The sequence below is a fragment of the Eubalaena glacialis genome, chromosome 5, assembly GCF_028564815.1.
Source record: "Eubalaena glacialis isolate mEubGla1 chromosome 5, mEubGla1.1.hap2.+ XY, whole genome shotgun sequence".
Taxonomy (NCBI): domain Eukaryota; kingdom Metazoa; phylum Chordata; class Mammalia; order Artiodactyla; family Balaenidae; genus Eubalaena; species Eubalaena glacialis.
The window spans coordinates 88,927,177-88,946,121 of record NC_083720.1 but is presented as its reverse complement, the minus strand read 5'-3'; the positions used below and the strand labels follow the sequence as shown (position 1 = coordinate 88,946,121).

The window sequence follows — 18,945 nt, the reverse complement described above, 5'->3', positions numbered from 1 at the left end:
AAAAGTATTTTCCAAATTCTTTTAGCTCCAATTATGACTTTTAGAGCCAGGCCTGGACAAGATCATTAAATTACTTCCACAGGGTAGACAGGATATTTCTTCCTTCTTTAAACCAAACTTTGAGGCTTACTGCCTCAGGGAAGGAAGTTATGAAGCAAGGTGATTCTACATTGGAGAAAAGGAGGAAGTGAACACTCCATTCTTTCTGATTGGGTAAATTGTGTGTGGAGGAGGTAAGAAACAGAGTTGGGGAAGAGAGTTTAGATACACATGTTCTCCTGTTCCTTCTTGAGGTAGAATTCCATGATGAGTGGAGAAGCAAGTAAAAATAGGAATGGGTGAGCCCAGGAATGCTGGGACTGTAATAGCAAGGGGAAGCTATGAAGGTCTAGGAGAAGCCATGTATGTGGCCTTGCTGAGCTTGATAAAGGAGCGATGTTGCACATTGACAGAGCAAGGTAAGTCTATAGATAAACCTGAGGCTTGGGACTTCCCTGGTGGCACAGTGGTTAAGAATCTGCCTGCCAATGCAGGGGACACGGGTTCGAGCCCTGGCCCGGGAAGATCCCACATGCCACGGAGCAACTAAGCCCGTGCACCACAACTACTGAGCCTGTGCTCTAGAGCCCACGAGCCACAACTACTGAGCCCGTGTGCCACAACCACTGAAGCCTGTGCGCCTAGAGCCCGTGCTCCGCAACAAGAGAAGCCACCACAAGAGACGCCCGCTCACCACAACGAAGAGTAGGCCCCGCTCACCACAAGTAGAAAAAGCCCCCGCACAGCAACGAAGACCCAACGCAGCCAAAAATAAATAAATAAATAAAATTATATTAAAAAGAAAAAAACCTGAGGCTTATTCCCCATGGCTTATTCAGGGTACAAGGGGAAAAGTTGTTCCCATGTATGCCAGTGATGAAATGTGGAGATACTGAGACCTGGACTCAAAGTGGCTACAGAAAGAAGGGAGTCAGAGACCCGGAGCAAATGGTCAGGACCAGACTACAGTGGTGGGTGCCATCATGCTATCCCCAAGGCTAGCTGGGCAAGAAAACCTCACAGTTGACCAGTCCATGGACCAGACCAGAGAAGAGAAAGGGTCAAGAGAATGCCCATGACCCTGAGGTCCCCACTGCTCAGCTGCCTTAAGTCACAAACACTATTTACTCATATATCAATATATTTGGAGAGAAGCAGGGGAGGAGTAAGAAACCAAGAAATAAAAATAGAGTAAAAATGAACATTTACCTGAAGATCAATCTTTAAACCAGCCTAATAGGAAGTTGAACTTTGAATTCAAGAAACTAAGGCATCCCAGTTAGGGAGTAAAAAGTAGAAAGAATTTAAGTGAAAAGACATAGGTATTTCAGTCTCACAGCACACTGCCCAGGGCAAAGGAGCATCCGGGGAAAGATGGCATTTTTGACAGAAAAAGAAAATTAACCATATTTCTTTGCATATCTGAGTGTAGTGAGTAGTGTGGATCTCAGTACATCTTCTAAAATAAATAAATGAAGAATGGAGGAAAATACCTAGAGCTGAATCTCAAGCTACAGTCCCTCCTTGTACCTACCATCTCTATTGTATGATATTTATGACATATCTCCAAGTTAACTTTGCACCATATAAAAAGAAATCAAGGGCAATAATGAATAGATCCCCACAAACTTAATCTTTTACAAGCATCATTTCTCAATGGGGAGAAATGGGAACTCAATCAAGTCCAAATCATTTGATCATGAATGCAGAAAAAACAAACAGCAGGAAAGAAGGTCAGATCTAACAAAGCAAGCATCTAAAACATGAATTAATAAAGAGGAAATAGTGAACACTTGACCCATTCCTAATTTTTAATTTGATTTTACATGAACATTAAAATAATGATAATAACGATATCACTTGATCATCAATTGTTTTCTTCATAAACGTAAAAGTCTTGAGATAGCCATTTTACAAAAAAAATTCTATTTCTTAAACAGGATTTTTTATATACTTAGAAAATGCACAATTAATATTTGATTTAGACAAATTATCAAACATTTTAGAATCTGTTTTATAGGTTATAGAATCTAAATTATTAAAGAAATATGGAAGACCACTGATTTGACATGATGTAAGCAAAACTGAAAATTTTCAAACTTGCAGCTACAAGTTCTAGAAATTTAATACAGTTACATAACTCAATTATACTTATCTGTTAGTATTAACATAACCATAATTATCCAAGAATGTTTATTGTGTTCTAATAGACACAAAATTGTACCAACTGCTTTTTAAAGTTAATTTGAAAAGATACAATTTCAACAAACTCAGCCAAGTTGATTCCTTTCCCTGAACTTTAGACGATTATCTTTCCTTCTTTTCTGTTATGGAAAATAACGTGAAGACTGTGGTTTTCTTTTTGGTGTCATCTTCATTAGGGTTTTTTTTTCTTTTTTTTCTTTTTTAAAAAATAGTTTCAAAATTAGAGAAAGTTGCAAGAATATTACAAGAAATTTATTTTCTCTGCACCATTTGTTCAATGCAGTCATCATGTTCAATCACTCCAGTGTAGGTCCTGTAGAGTGTATTTCCTACAAAGTAGTGCATTGTTCTAGAACAGTAAAATCACCAAAATCAGGAAGCTAACATAAATACATTACTACCTTCCAATCCAAATACCCCATTCAAGTGTCATCAATTATCCCAACCACATTCATTATAGCCAAGGGACCCAGAATCACATGTTGCATTTAGTTGTTTAAACTCATTCAATCTAGAAGAGTTCTCCAGTCTTTCTTTGACTTTCATGATTTTGACATTTTTGAAGACTATAGGTCATCTTTTCTAAAGGCTATTTCTCCAGGTGAGTTTTTGCATTTTTGGCAGAAATGTCACAGAAATGATGTTGTCGTGTTCTTGTTACACTGTATTAAGTAGAATACAATTTCATTTTGTCCCATTGCTGGTCACATTAATTTTGATCACTTGACTAAGAAGGTGCCTTTCAGGCTTCTCCACTGTAATAATTTTTTTAACTAATAGATAAATTGTGGGAAATATGTTTAGTCTATGCAAATATTCTGTCCTTCATCAACCTTTACTTACTAGATTTTGTATCCACTTATGTTTTTTTGCCTGAATCAATCATTGCTATGATCGTTGCCAAGAGATGATTTTTATAATTAAATCATTCTTCTCACATTCATTGATGGACATTCCACTATAACGTAAAACTATTTCTTTTCTCTGTTTCTAATAAAGAAACATGAATGTAACATTTAGTTATTTATAAGAGTATTGCTTTGTAGCTTCCTATTTTACTTAATGGATTATAATCTGTTACTATAATCATTTATTTTGATACTACAATTATCCTAGATTTGACCAGAAGGGACCCCTTCACTCTGGCTTTTGTGCCTTTTTGACATGTTCCTGTAATTGAGTACTTCCATAATTTCTGGCAGGACAAAATGTTCCAAGCTCATCTTGTACTTTATGTGAGTCAGCCTTGGAGTCAGTTGTTTCTCTAAAGATCCCTGGTTACCAGAGTGGAGAATGGTATTTAGAAACCAAGATCTGAATGCTAGATGTGATCATTACTATTTGGTTATTGTTTCTTCCAAGCCCTCTTAGTGGACAGAGCTAAAGAACATATGTATATCTATAACTGTCTATGTATATGTATATACATATTTACATCTATATTTCTTTATCAATATATTAAAAACTATGAATTCATTGCAATACCTCCAACTTCAATCCAAAATTGCAAGGTTCACTCAAGCTTTCTCCCTTTTAATAGTTGTAACTCCTTTCTCCTACTGTGGGAAAGCTAGCTCCTATTATCCTCGGTATTAGTCAAGCTACTATTGAGTAACCAATTACCTGACTCCTGGACAGGCTGCAGCTTCTGCTTACTACTTTCCACTCCTGAGCCCCCATGTGAATACACTCTGCTGGGCTCCAAACTTGAGCCAGGCTGCTGCCACTGGCACCTCCCTGTATGGATGCCCTCATCCCAGTTGAGCTCTTTTTAAGCCTCCACATATGGACACCTACTTCACCCAGACCCATTTAATGGATTTGGAAGTGAATTATTAAAGGAAGAAGGAAGGAAAGAGGAAAGCAAGGAAGTAAGGAAGGAAGGGAGAAGCACATGCTTAATGGATTTTTAAATCAAGATCATGTTAACATTTAGAAAGACTTGAGGAAAAAGTTTGTACTTCCCCCAGCAGTATATGAGACTGTCTTCTCCCCATATCTGTGCTACGATCTGATATTAAAGAGATTTTTAAATGCTCATTTAATGGACACAAATGATATATCTCTAAATTTAGAATTCCCTGATTTCTACGGAGATTACATATTTTCCCATGTTTATTGGTCATTTTTGTTTCCTTTTTTTCTTGTATTTTTAATTTACTAGAAAATAACAATTCTTTATAGAAATTTTGCTCTAAAGCAAAGTAGAGAAATAAGGCAATGGCTTGGGGTGGGGGGTCCAAGGATTTTCTTTCTTTCTTAAAAATAGGTTTACCCAACATGTTTGTATGCTAAAAGGAACAATCCAGTACAAAGTAGAAAAATTTCTTACGCAGGAGAGCAAGGCCATCAATTGCTAGAGTGATATCCTCTGATAGACTAGTGGAGATCAGCTCTAGGGTCCAAGAGGAAGAGCCTCAGATAAGAACAATTGATCCATGCATCCACAGAAGGGGGAAGAGGGCAGAATGTGTGGATTCAGATGAAAGCAGATCACAAGATGAGAGTGGAAAATTCACTTATATTTCTTCAGTAAATTAATAAGGTTATCAGCTGACAGAGAATGAGGAGGAGCTATTAGAAAAGAATAGAAGGTCTGAAATAATTATCTAGGAGTGTGAGTAGGAATTGAATAGAGACATATAGTATGATTATTAAGCAGCACTCTGGGGCCCCTTGAAGTTAGCATCATGAACTTAAAGACAGAAGAGAGTTGAGAGTGTATATAGGGAAGTTTTTATAAAGAAGGACCATGCAATCTCAGCTGGGCAACAAAGGAAATGAGGACTTGATATGTATGAGAGTCTGTTAGTTGTAGCTATTTATCAATAGCAATACCTGGAGGTATTCTTTTTTTTTTTTATTGATAACAACTTTATTATTTATTTGTTTATTTTATACAGCAGGTTCTTATTAGTTATCTATTTTATACATATTAGTGTATATATATCAATCCTTATCTCCCAATTCATCCCACCAACCCGCCCCCCACAGCTTTCCCCCCTTGATGTCCATACATTTGTTCTCTACATCTGTGTCTCTATTTCTGCCTTGCACACTGGAGGTATTGTTAAGAGACTTTTTAAGGGCAAAAAAATACTAAATGAGACTATTTCAAAAATAATTATTATAAAATATTTTTTACAATGTATAATGAATTACATTTAACTTATTAAAAGTTACTTAGTTAGAGGTTCAAAATACAAATAGGCAATGGCCAGATCATATACAAACATGTAACTCTGACCCTTTGTCTTCAGCAACCAGACCCAAAAGCCAAACCATTATCTGCAACAACCAGTCCACGAGGCCAAACAACAAGCAATCAGCCCCAAATAACTTGGACTTGATTAATAATTTGATTAATAACTGATAACTTTCCTAATATTTTCCCTCACTTCCAACTTAGGACCAACCAGAGAAAGCTAAATATTCACTCCTTATCTGATTAAATACAATGCTTCATTTCTAATTAGCCCTCCTATAGTTTTCCCATGCTAACAGCCTCCAATCAGGGCATATTTGAAAACTTCTTTATTTTTTTTAATACTATAAATCTTCCCGCACTGTGCTTACTTTTGAGTCTCTGCCAAACACAAATGATGGTGGCTGATTCCCTTGCTATAGCATGCTTTGAATAAATAGCATTTACTTGTTTTCATTTAGTTGGTCTTTGTTTATTTCTATACTACAGCTACATATATATGTATTTTTTTAATTTAAAAAATACTATGTAGTGTAGTTCCAGCAGTAAGTTCCAGTGTTTCATTATTAAAGAATTGTTTAAACATTGGCCACTAAGTAAAGCTAGTGGATCTGTCTCAAAAATTAGATATTATATATAGTGTTTATGTACAAGTCCATATGAATGAGTAATTGATTAATCCATTATTTCAACAATATTCACAGCTATGTGCTAAGCAATGTTGTAAGCACTGGAGAGGCAACAATCCATGTTTTCATTCTATTAATAAATTGATAAATTAATATACATGTATATACACACATATATATTATACATATGTATGATATATACACAGAGGGAGTAGAGTAACAAACTATAAATGCTAAGTAAAAGAAGTAAGCAGAGGTTGAGGATAGAAAGTGATGGGATCACTATTTTAGACAACATGGTCAGAGAAGTTCCTTTGATGAGGTAACATCTGAGCAGATGTGAAAGAAGTGAAAGAGCAAGACTTGAAAGTATTTGCAGCAAGAGTTTCAAAGGAGAGAGAATAGAAATTACAAAGACTGAGGACAACATGTCTGGAACTGAGTGAAGATGAGGTTGGAAATATCAGAGAACAAGAAGGGAAAGACTGTGTATGAACTTGTATGTTAAGAAAAGACTTCAAATTTTGTTCTGATTGTGCTGAAAAAGCATCTGAGTGTTTTATTATGCAACTAACCTTATTATGCAAGGCAGCAACATAACCTGACCAATATTTCAATAATATCACTCTGATCATTGTATACAGAATAGACTGAATAGGGCCCATTATGGAAGCAGTGATGCCAGTTAGAAGGTAATGCAGTAATTCAGATGACTAATCATCAGATCATTGATTATGGTGGTATTGGTGAAGATGGTGACAAGTGGTCAGATTTGAATATACATTTTGAAGGTAGAAACTCTAGGATTTTCTAATGGATTGGATGTGGAGAGGAGTCTAGGATGACTTCAACGTTTTTGTCTTGACCAACTAGGTGGAGAATGGTGCAGTTTATAGAGATTAGGAAGAGTTGGAAGAAGCAGTTACGAAGGTTAGGGAGAATTAATTGTTAAATTTGGGACATATCAAGCATAAGATGCTTATGTAAAATACAAGTGAGTATGTTGAGTAGAGATTTAGATATGAAAGTCCGGAGTTCAGAGAAGAGATAAAGACTGGAAATGTAAGTTTAGGAATCATGAACATGGAGAGTATATTTGAAACAAAGGAAGTATTTGAGTCAGAAAGTAAGTGTGATAGATAAGATATCTGAAGGCTGAGCCCTGAGAACTTGTAAAATTTAGTAGCTGGGAAGGGGTAAATGATTCAGCAAAAAGGTTCCGAGATGTTGCCCTATAATGAGCATTTGTTAAGGAGTCATATAACTCTTCACTGATTCATGTTTCAAGTATTAGATACAATCTACTACTGTCAAAGGTGCACTAATAGCATAGTATATAGTAGTTTGAACATATCTCCTTTGTTAATTAGCAATAATTTAAAGCCAAAATGTAGCTACAGATTATTTCCTTGGGGTATTTACTCAATAACCTTTTGAATTGGGTATTTTAATCAGGCACTAAAGGTACTGTGAATAATTTATGTAATGATAACGTCCGCTGAATTCTTTAGTGCTTAAAAGTGTGTCTTGCAATAGTAGGGACTGAATAAATATTAGTTCCACGCTGTAATGTTTCATCAGCAGATATTTAATAATTACAAAGCCATTTTATGTACTAGCAAAGAATACTCTAAAAATTATTACTGTAGGGTATATTTTCCACTCATTTTCTTCAGGAGTGTAAAGTAATATGAGTGAGAAAAAAAGGTATTCCTTGAAATAAGAATTTTATACCCAAGTTCTTTCATCAACATTTTCACTTCTAATTTACTGTAAGGCTTTGGTCAAGGCTTTGGTCAAGCTGCATAATCCTTGTATAGAGTAGGCATAATGTTTTCTTTTTATATGTTGGGAGCTGTAGGACCTGATGGGATATGTGCTGTCCTCAGAGCTCTCTGGAAGAAAGCCAGGGATAATAATTGTGGTGATTATAGGTGTATTAGAAAATGCCTCAGTTAGCCGGCTATTGTTTTTAGCATCACCTTATGATTGGCTAAAGAAAGATGGCATGTGACTAGCTTCAGATTGTCAAGAACCATTTTGAAACCATGGCCCATACTTGACTCAGATTTAAAGAGTCAGGTCTTGGTCAAGAAGGTTAACTCTGTATTGTCTTTCATATATTTCAGATTTCAGAGGAAAGATTCCAGAGTTTCATCCCAGGGTCATTTCCAACAGCTGCCAGCCAAAGAAGTAGATGCTATCTAATGTCAGAACCACTTCAAGATCATAAACTACAAGGTATAGAAAACAATATTTACTGGGATTAATGCATATTTCAAAATCTATTTCTTTTCCTCCTTATGCCCTGTTATGGTTTCCTATGGCATGATGTTTCCTAAATTTACTTCTATGTTTACATTTTTAAATCTGTCTTGTTCAAATTTTTTTTTCTCTACTTGAACCTTAAATGCATTATTAGGCATTTTCAATGTATTGCTTAGAAGTCAAGTTTTAGTCAATTAAGAAAATATCTTGGGAGGTTTAAAATGGTATTTGTTCGGTTTGAAAAGTCTAATTCAGTGTTTCTTAAAATGGGTACTATGGACTCGGGTATCCCTGAGACTCTCATAGGCTGTTGACATCAAAACTAAAGTATTTGTGGTTTCTCTGTGCTGAAACTTGTACTGATAAAGTCAAAGCAATGATCGTTAAAACTGTTAGCACCTTAGCGCTAATCAAGGCAGTGGCACCAAACTGTGCCAGGAGTCATTATATGATTTGCTTTTAAGTATTCCAGAAAAAAAATTTCTAGTTTCACTTGAGAATGTTCTTGATGAAGCAATAAAAATTAATTTTATTAAATCTTGACCACTGAGTACAGATTTTCTTTAATATGCTAGGTAACAGTATGAAAAACATGCATAAATACTTCTGCTGTATTCTGAAGGACATTGGTTGTCTTGAGGAAAGTTCTTGGACATCTGAGTCGAAAGCTGAAGTGGCTGCTGTTTAACACATAGCACCGTTTTTACTTGAAAGAGCAACTGACAGACAAAACCATGGTTATTTAGACTTCTGTAGACAGTTTATTATAAATTAATAAACTGAGCCTGTCACTTCAAGGGAAATAACTAGTAATGTGTTGTTTGTGATAAAATTCAAACTCCCAAGTGAAAAGTAGAATTTTGGAAAACTAACATAATCCCCTGTAAATTGAGAGCTTTTATAATGAGGTTGGTGTTGATATTGTATAATGAAATGTGTCAGCATTTGGGAGATCTGCATGACTGTGTGAACTAAGTAAACCAATACTTTATAAATAGCCAATGCATGATATATTTTACAAAATCATACACATTAAAAGATCCACTCATAAACTGACGGAGATTGAGGGATTTTTAGCATAACAAAGTACAACAATTTCATTGACGTGGCTTCGTATTCTACATTGCAACAACTAACCTCTAAGAAACTACCGCTTTTCAAGATTTTGTGTAGAATCAAAGAATATCCACAATCATTTGAAAAGGCTATCAAGATACTCTTTCTTTCCAACTATATCTCTTTGTGAGACAGAATTTTCCTAAAATACTTCAATCAAAACAACACATTGCAATGAAGTGAGTTTAAAAGCAGATAGACAAGAGAAACGGGCAAGATGGCGGAAGAGTAAGATGCGGAGATCACCTTCCTTCCCACAGATACAGTAGAAATACATCTACACGTGGAACTGCTCCTACAGAACACCCACTGAACGCTGGCAGAAGATGTCAGACCTCCCAAAAGGCAAGAAAATCCCCAAGTACTTGGGTAGGGCAAAAGAAAAAAGAAATAACAGAGACAAAAGAATAGGGACGGGACCTGCACCAGTGGGAGGGAGCCGTGAAGGAGGAAAGGTTTCCACACACTAGGAAGCCCCTTCGTGGGTGGAGACTGCGGGTAGCAGAGGGGGGAAGCTTCAGAGCCACGGAGGAGAGCGCAGCCACAGGGGTGCGGAGGGCAAAGCGGAGAGATTCCCGCACAGAGGATCGGCGCCGAGCAGCACTCACCAGCCTGAGAGGCTTGTCTGCTCACCCGCCAGGGCGGGCGGGAGCTGGGAGCTGAGGCTCCGGCTTCGGTGCTAGCCGGGAGGGAGTCCGGGAAAAAGACTGCAGCTGCCGAAGAGGCAAGAGACTTTTTCTTGCCTCTTTGTTTCGCGGCGCGCGAGGAGAGGGGATTCAGAGCGCCGCCTAAACGAGCTCCAGAGACGGGCTATCAGCGCGGATCCCACAGCAACAGGGGCGCAGAGGGAAAAATGGAGAGATTCCCGCACAGAGGCTCGGCGCCGAGCAGCACTCACCAGCCCGAGAGGCTTGTCTGCTCAGCCACTGGGGCGGGCGGGGGCTGGGAGCTGAGGCTCGGGCTTCGTTCGGATCCCAGGGAGACGACTGCGGTTGGCGGCGTGAACACAGCCTGAAGGGGCTGGCGCACCACAGCTAGCCGGGAGGGAGCCCGAGAAAAAGTCTACAGCTGCCGAAGAGGCAAGAGACTTTTTCTTGCCTCTTTGTTTCGTGGCGCGCAAGGAGAGGGGATTCAGAGCGCCGCCTACACGAACTCCAGAGGCGGGGGCGAGCCGCGGCTATCAGCGCGGACCCCAGAGGTGGGTGCGAGCCACGGCTATCAGCGCGGACCCCAGAGACGGGTGCAAGCCGCGGTTATCAGCGCGGACCCCAGAGACGGGCATGAGACGCTAAGGCTGCTGCTGCCGCCACCAAAAAGCCTGTGGGTGAGCACAGGTCACTCTCCACACCGCCCCTCCCGGGAGCCAGTGCAGCCCGCCACGGCTAGGCTCCCGTGATCCGGGGACAACTTCCCTGGGAGAGCGCACGGCACGCCTCAGGCTGCTGCAACGTCACGCCGGCTTCTGCCCCCGCAGGCTCACCCCGCCTCCTCCGTACCGCTCCCTCCCCCCGGCCTGACTGAGCCAGAGCCCCTGAATCAGCTGCTCCTTTAACCCCGTTCTGTCTGGGTGGGGAACAGACGCCCTCAGGCGACCTACATGCAGAGGCGGGTCCAAATCCAAAGCTGAACACCGGGAGCTGTACGAACAAAGAAGAGAAAGGGAAATCTCTCCCAGCAGCCTCAGAAGCAGCGGATTAAAGCTCCACAAACAACTTGATGTGCCTGCATCTGTTGAATACCTGAATAGACAACGAATCATCCCAAATTTAGGAGATGGACTTTGGGAGCAGGATATATTAATTTTTCCCCTTTTCCTTTTTTTGTGAGTGTATATGTGTATGCTTCTGGGTGAGATTTTGTCTGTATAGCTTTGCTCTCACCGTTACTCCTAGGGTTAGGTCCGTCCTTTTTTTTTTTTTTTTTTAATTAAAAAATTATTTTTTCCCTAATAAATGTTTCCTTAATAATTTTTTCCATATTTTCTATTTTTAAAAAATTACAAAAAATTTTTTATATAAGTGTTTTCATATTTTTTATTTTAAAAATTAAAAATTTTTTTTTCTTAATAAATTTTTTAAATATTTTTTTTCTTATTTTTATTATAAAAAATTAATAAATCTATTTTTAAAAATTAAAAAAAATTTTTCTTAATAAATTTATTCTTAATAATTTTTTCTTATTTTTTATTATAATAGCTTTATTTTATTTTATTTTATCCTCTTTCTTTCTTTCTTTCCATTTTTTCTCCCTTTTATTCTGAGCCGTGTGGATGAAAGGCTCTTGGTGCCCCAGCCAGGCATCAGGGCTGTGCCTCTGAGGTGGGAGAGCCAACTTCAGGACACTGGTCCACAAGAGACCTCCCAGCTCCACGTAATACCAAACGGCGAAAATCTCTCAGAGATCTCCACCTCAACATCAAGACCCAGCTTCACTCAACGACCAGCAAGCTACAGTGCTGGACACCCTATGCCAAACAACTAGCAAGACAGGAACACAGCCCCATCCATTAACAGAGAGGCTGCCTAAAATCATAATAAGGCCACAGACACCCCAAAACACACCACCAGACGTGGACATGCCCACCAGAAAGACAAGATCCAACCTCATCCACCAGAACACAGGCACTAGTCCCCTCCACCAGGAAGCCTACACAACCCACTGAACCAACCTTAGCCACTGGGGACAGATACCAAAAACAACGGGAACTACGAACGTGCAGCCTGTGAAAAGGAGACCCCAAACACAGTAAGATAAGCAAAATGAGAAGACAAAAAAACACACAGCAGGTGAAGGAGCAGGGTCAAAACACACCAGACCTAACAAATGAAGAGGAAATAGGCAGTCTACCTGAAAAAGAATTCAGAATAATGATAGAAAAGATGATCCAAAATCTTGGAAATAGAATAGACAAAATGCAAGAAACATTTAACAAGGACGTAGAAGAACTAAGGAGGAACCAAGCAACGATGAAAAACACAATAAATGAAATTAAAAATACTCTAGATGGGATCAATAGCAGAATAACTGAGGCAGAAGAATGGATAAGTGACCTGGAAGATAAAATGGTGGAAATAACTACTGCAGAGCAGAATAAAGAAAAAAGAATGAAAAGAACTGAGGACAGTCTCAGAGACCTCTGGGACAACATTAAACGCACCAACATTCGAATCATAGGGGTCCCAGAAGAAGAAGAGAAAAAGAAAGGGACTGAGAAAATATTTGAAGAGATTATAGTTGAAAACTTCCCTAATATGGGAAAGGAAATAGTTAATCAAGTCCTGGAAGCACAGAGAGTCCCATACAGGATAAATCCAAGGAGAAACACACCAAGACACATATTAGTCAAACTATCCAAAATTAAATATAAAGAAAACATATTAAAAGCAGCAAGGGAAAAACAACAAATAACACACAAGGGCATCCCCATAAGGTTAACAGCTGATCTTTCAGCAGAAACTCTGCAAGCCAGAAGGGAGTGACAGGATATACTTAAAGTGATGAAGGAGAAAAACCTACAACCAAGGTTACTCTACTCAGCAAGGATCGCATTCAGATTTGATGGAGAAATTAAAACCTTTACAGACAAGCAAAAGCTGAGAGAGTTCAGCACCACCAAACCAGCTTTACAACAAATGCTAAAGGAACTTCTCTAGGCAAGAAACACAAGAGAAGGAAAACACCTACAATAACAAACCCAAAACATTTAAGAAAATGGGAATAAGAACATACATATCGATAATTACCTTAAATGTAAATGGATTAAATGCTCCCACCAAAGGACACAGACTGGCTGAATGGATACAAAAACAAGACCCATATATATGCTGTCTACAAGAGACCCACTTCAGACCGAGAGACACATACAGACTGAAAGTGAGGGGATGGAAAAAGATATTCCATGCAAATGGAAATCAAAAGAAAGCTGGAGTAGCAATTCTCATATCAGACAAAATAGACTTTAAAATAAAGACTATTACAAGAGACAAAGAAGGACACTATATAATGATCAAGGGATAGATCCAAGAGGAAGGTATAACAATTGTAAATATTTATGCACCCAACATAGGAGCACCTCAATACATAAGGTAAATATTAACAGCCATAAAAGGGGAAATCGACAGTAACACAATCATAGTAGGGGATTTTAACACCCCACTTTCACCAATGGACAGATCATCCAAAATGAAAATAAATAAGGAAACACAAGCTTTAAATGCTACATTAAACAAGATGGACTTAATTGATATTTGTAGGACATTCCACCCAAAAACAACAGAATACACATTTTTCTCAAGTGCTCATGGAACATTCTCCAGTATAGATCATATCTTGGGTCACAAATCAAGCCTTGGTAAATTTAAAAAAATTGAAATAGTATCAAGTATCTTTTCCGACCACAACGCTATGAGACTAGATATCAATTACAGGAAAAGATCTGTAAAAATTACAAACACATGGAGGCTACACAATACACTACTTAATAATGAAGTGATCACTGAAGAAATCAAAGGGGAAATCAAAAAATACCTAGAAACAAATGACAATGGAGACATGACGACCCAAAACCTATGGGATGCAGCAAAAGCAGTTCTAAGAGGGAAGTTTATAGCAATACAAGCCTACCTCAAGAAACAGGAAACATCTCAAATAAACAACCTAACCTTGCACCTAAAGCAATTAGAGAAAGAAGAACAAAAAAACCCCAAAGCTAGCAGAAGGAAAGAAATCATAAAGATCAGATCAGAAATAAATGAAAAAGAAATGAAGGAAACAATAGCAAAAATCAATGAAACTAAAAGCTTGTTCTTTGAGAAGATAAACAAAATTGATAAACCATTAGCCAGACTCATCAAGAGAAAAAGGGAGAAGACTCAAATCAATAGAATTAGAAATGAAAAAGGAGAAGTAACCACTGACACTGCAGAAATACAAACGATCATGAGAGATTACTACAAGCAACTCTATGCCAATAAAATGGACAACCTGGAAGAAATGGACAGATTCTTAGAAATGCACAACCTGCCGAGACTGAACCAGGAAGAAATAGAAAATATGAACAGACCAATCACAAGCACTGAAATTGAAACTGTGATTAAAAATCTTCTAACACACAAAAGCCCAGGACCAGATGGCTTCACAGGCGAATTCTATCAAACATTTAGAGAAGAGCTAACACCTATCCTTCTCAAACTCTTCCAAAATATTGCAGAGGGAGGAACACTCCCAAACTCATTCTACGAGGCCACCATCACCCTGATACCAAAACCAGACAAAGATGTCACAAAGAAAGAAAACTACAGGCCAATATCACTGATGAACATAGATGCAAAAATCCTCAACAAAATACTAGCAAACAGAATCCAACAGCACATTAAAAGGATTATACACCATGATCAAGTGGGGTTTATTCCAGGAATGCAAGGATTCTTCAATATATGCAAATCAATCAACGTGATACATCATATTAACAAATTGAAGGAGAAAAACCATATGATCATCTCAATAGATGCAGAGAAAGCTTTTGACAAAATTCAACACCCATGTATGATAAAAGCCCTGCAGAAAGTAGGCATAGAGGGAAATTTCCTCAACATAATAAAGGCCATATATGACAAACCCACAGCCAACATTGTCCTCAATGGTGAAAAACTGAAACCATTTCCACTAAGATCAGGAACAAGACAAGTTTGCCCACTCTCACCACTATTATTCAACATAGTTTTGGAAGTGTTAGCCACAGCAATCAGAGAAGAAAAAGAAATGAAAGGAATCCAAATCGGAAAAGAAGAAGTAAAGCTGTCACTGTTTGCAGATGACATGATAGTATACATAGAGAATCCTAAAGATGCTACCAGAAAACTACTAGAGCTAATCAATGAATTTGGTAAAGTAGCAGGATACAAAATTAATGCACAGAAATCTCTTGCATTCCTATATACTAATGATGAAAAATCTGAAAGTGAAATTAAGAAAACACTCCCGTTTACCATTGCAACAAAAAGAATAAAATATCTAGGAATAAACCTACCTAAGGAGACAAAAGACCTGTATGCAGAAAATTATAGGACACTGATGAAAGAAATTAAATATGATACAAATAGATGGAGAGATATACCATGTTCTTGGATTGGAAGAATCAACGTTGTGAAAATGACTGTGCTACCCAAAGCAATCTACAGATTCAATGCAATCCCTATCAAACTACCACTGGCATTTTTCACAGAACTAGAACAAAAAATTTCACAATTTGTATGGAGACACAAAAGACCCCGAATAGCCAAAGCAATCTTGAGAACGAAAAATGGAGCTGGAGGAATCAGGCTCCCTGACTTCAGACTATATTACAAAGCTACAGTAATCAAGACAGTTTGGTACTGGCACAAAAACAGAAATATACATCAATGGAACAGGATAGAAAGCCCAGAGATAAGCCCACGCACATACGGTCACCTTGTCTTTGATAAAGGAGGCAAGCATATACAGTGGAGAAAAGACAGCCTCTTCAATAAGTGGTGCTGGGAAAATTGGACAGGTACATGTAAAAGTATGAAATTAGAACACTCCCTGACACCATACACAAAAATAAACTCAAAATGGATTAAAGACCTAAGTGTAAGGCCAGACAGTACCAAACTCTTAGAGGAAAACATAGGCAGAACACTCTATGACATAAATCACAGCAAGATCCTTTTTGACCCAGCTCCTAGAGGAATGGAAATAAAAACACAAATAAACAAATGGGACCTAATGAAACTTCAAAGCTTTTGCACAGCAAAGGAAACCATAAACAAGACCAAAAGACAACCCTCAGAATGGGAGAAAATATTTCCAAATGAAGCAACTGACAAAGGATTAATCTCCAAGATTTGCAAGCAGCTCATGCAGCTCAATAACAAAAAAACAAACAACCCAATCCAAAAATGGGCAGAAGACCTAAATAGACATTTCTCCAAAGAAGATATACAGATTGCCAACAGACACATGAAAGAATGCTCAACATCATTAATCATTAGAGAAATGCAAATCAAAAGTACAATGAGATATCATCTCACACCGGTCAGAATGGCTATCATCAAAAAATCTAGAAACAATAAATGCTGGAGAGGGTGTGGAGAAAAGGGAACCCTCTTGCACTGTTGGTGGGAATGTAAATTGATACAGCCACTATGGAGAACAGTATGGAGGTTCCTTAAAAAACTAAAAATAGAACTACCATACGACCCAGCAATCCCACTACTGGGCATATACCCTGAGAAAACCATAATTCAGAAAGAGTCATGTACCAAAATGTTCATTGCAGCTCTGTTTACAATAGCCAGGACATGGAAGCAACCTAGGTGTCCATCATCGGATGAATGGATAAAGAAGATGTGGCACATATATACAATGGAATATTACTCAGCCATACAAAGAAATGAAATGGAGGTATTTGTAATGAGGTGGATGGAGTTAGAGTCTGTCATACAGAGTGAAGTAAGTCAGAAGAGAAAAAGAAATACAGTATGCTAACACATATATATGGAATCTAAGGGAAAAAAAAAAGGTCATGAAGAACCTAGTGGCAAGACGGGAATAAAGACACAGACCCACTAGAGAATGGACTTGAGGATATGGGGAGGGGGAGGGGTGAGATGTGACAGGGTGAGAGAGTGTCATGGACATATATACACTACCAAATGTAAAATAGATAGCTAGTGGGAAGCAGCCGCATAGCACAGGGAGATCAGCTCGGTGCTTTGTGACCACCTAGAGGGGTGGGATAGGGAGGGTGGGAGGGAGGGAGAGGCAAGAGGGAAGACATATGGGAACATATGTATATGTATAACTGATTCACTTTGTTATAAAGCAGAAACTAACACACCATTGTAAAGCAATTATACTTCAATAAAGATGTTTAAAAAATAAAAAAATTAAAAAAAATAAATGTTTGTTGGATGAAAAAAAAAAAAGCAGATAGACATAAAATGAGATTCACAATTCTTTTTAAAATACTGTTTTAAAAAAAATAAAAATGTTATTTTTAAATGGCTGATTATTTTTATTTTAAATTAATAAATATTTAAAATTTTATAGTTTTAACTTTAATACAGTAAATATTGTTAGACAGCCCACATAAACCATAGCTGTTTAGCATTCTCAATAATTTTTAAGGGTATGTAGGGATCATGAGAACAAAACATCTGAGTACCTTTGGTTTAATTCTTTGCAAGGGAGAAGTCAGCCATAACAGACATATGTAAAGATAGGGTGTTAATTTATTAGCCTTGAAGCTAGATTTTTTAAATGTATAAGTCCATAAAAATGCTATCTGTTATTTTTTCATTTAGTGACTCAGTCCCTCACATATTTAACATAGTGATTATACATCTAATGACTGTGCAGATCAGAAGCTTTAAAAAGTATAATGCTAGTGCTTCAGGTGGTATTTTTTGTTTGTTTGTTTGTTTGAATTCTTATCTCCTGGTCCCAGGCATTTAACACAATCATTTCCACAACCACACTGAGGATCTCTAAAATATACATATATTTTGATGACCAAAACTTTGTGTGACCCTAGTACAAGTCATCTTAGGTTTGTCATAGATCACATTATTAAAATCATGTAAGTATAATTATTTTGGAATAGAAAAAGACATCAGAGATGATGTAGTCCAAACTTTCTTTTGGCAGAGACAGAAATAGAGGTCCAGAGAGGGGCAGGTAACATATAAGGTTATTGCATGACCAATTCTGAAACTGGAATCTGGTTTCCTAGTCGAATACTCTTTTCACTATATTGCTATTTATTCTCTCCAGATCTCCACCTTCTGATATGTGAAATCTTTGATCCTGAGTGCAAAATATTGAATTACAATGTTATAGCAATTCCATAGACCTAAACCAGTGATCTTCGAAACTTTTACCCACTCCTTCAGTCCACTAGGAGGGCCCAATTTTGTTAAGTTATTGTTTCGAGGCATTAAATTAGAGGTGGGAAGATTCAAGTTGAAAATAAAATTTGGAACTTTAGCTTAATTTTCCAGGTAGTTCTGTCCTAGCTGCTGCTACCATATCTGTTTTACAACAAAAAAATTTTTTTACTGTGGTTATTTGAGTAACATTGTTAAATTACAGCCTCTGAGAGATTATAGATAAGAAGCATTTGAAGAGTCACGATCTGAGGACATTCGGAAGTTTATACCTAAAGGAACATTTGAGCATTGTAATCTTCAGAATTTCCTCTGTTCCTTCTCTCATTTTCTTTCATTTTTAAATTGTTTTCTGCCCATTTTTTCTCTTCTCTACTCCTCCCCTTTCCCATCCTCAAACCTAAAATGAATTAACAATTTTTAAAATGTTACATTTATTCAATAATTGTATGTTGCCAGTTTTCATACATAAGAATCATCTTAGCCTTGTATAAATGTGTCTATCTTTTGTAATATTTTTGTGCATATCTTTGCAGTATTTTTTTCTTCTTTTTAAAATGTGTATAGCTTTCTC

General features: G+C 37.6%; 1 protein-coding gene across 1 annotated transcript in view; it reads left to right on the top strand.

The window, feature by feature from the left end:
• The first annotated feature begins 435 nt into the window (after positions 1-435).
• Positions 436-18,945, top strand: part of TMPRSS11F (transmembrane serine protease 11F) — a 146,168-nt gene continuing 127,658 nt past the window's right edge. The window contains 1 exon segment of the mRNA XM_061191010.1: positions 436-458. Within this exon segment, the coding sequence (XP_061046993.1) occupies positions 436-458 (23 nt within the window).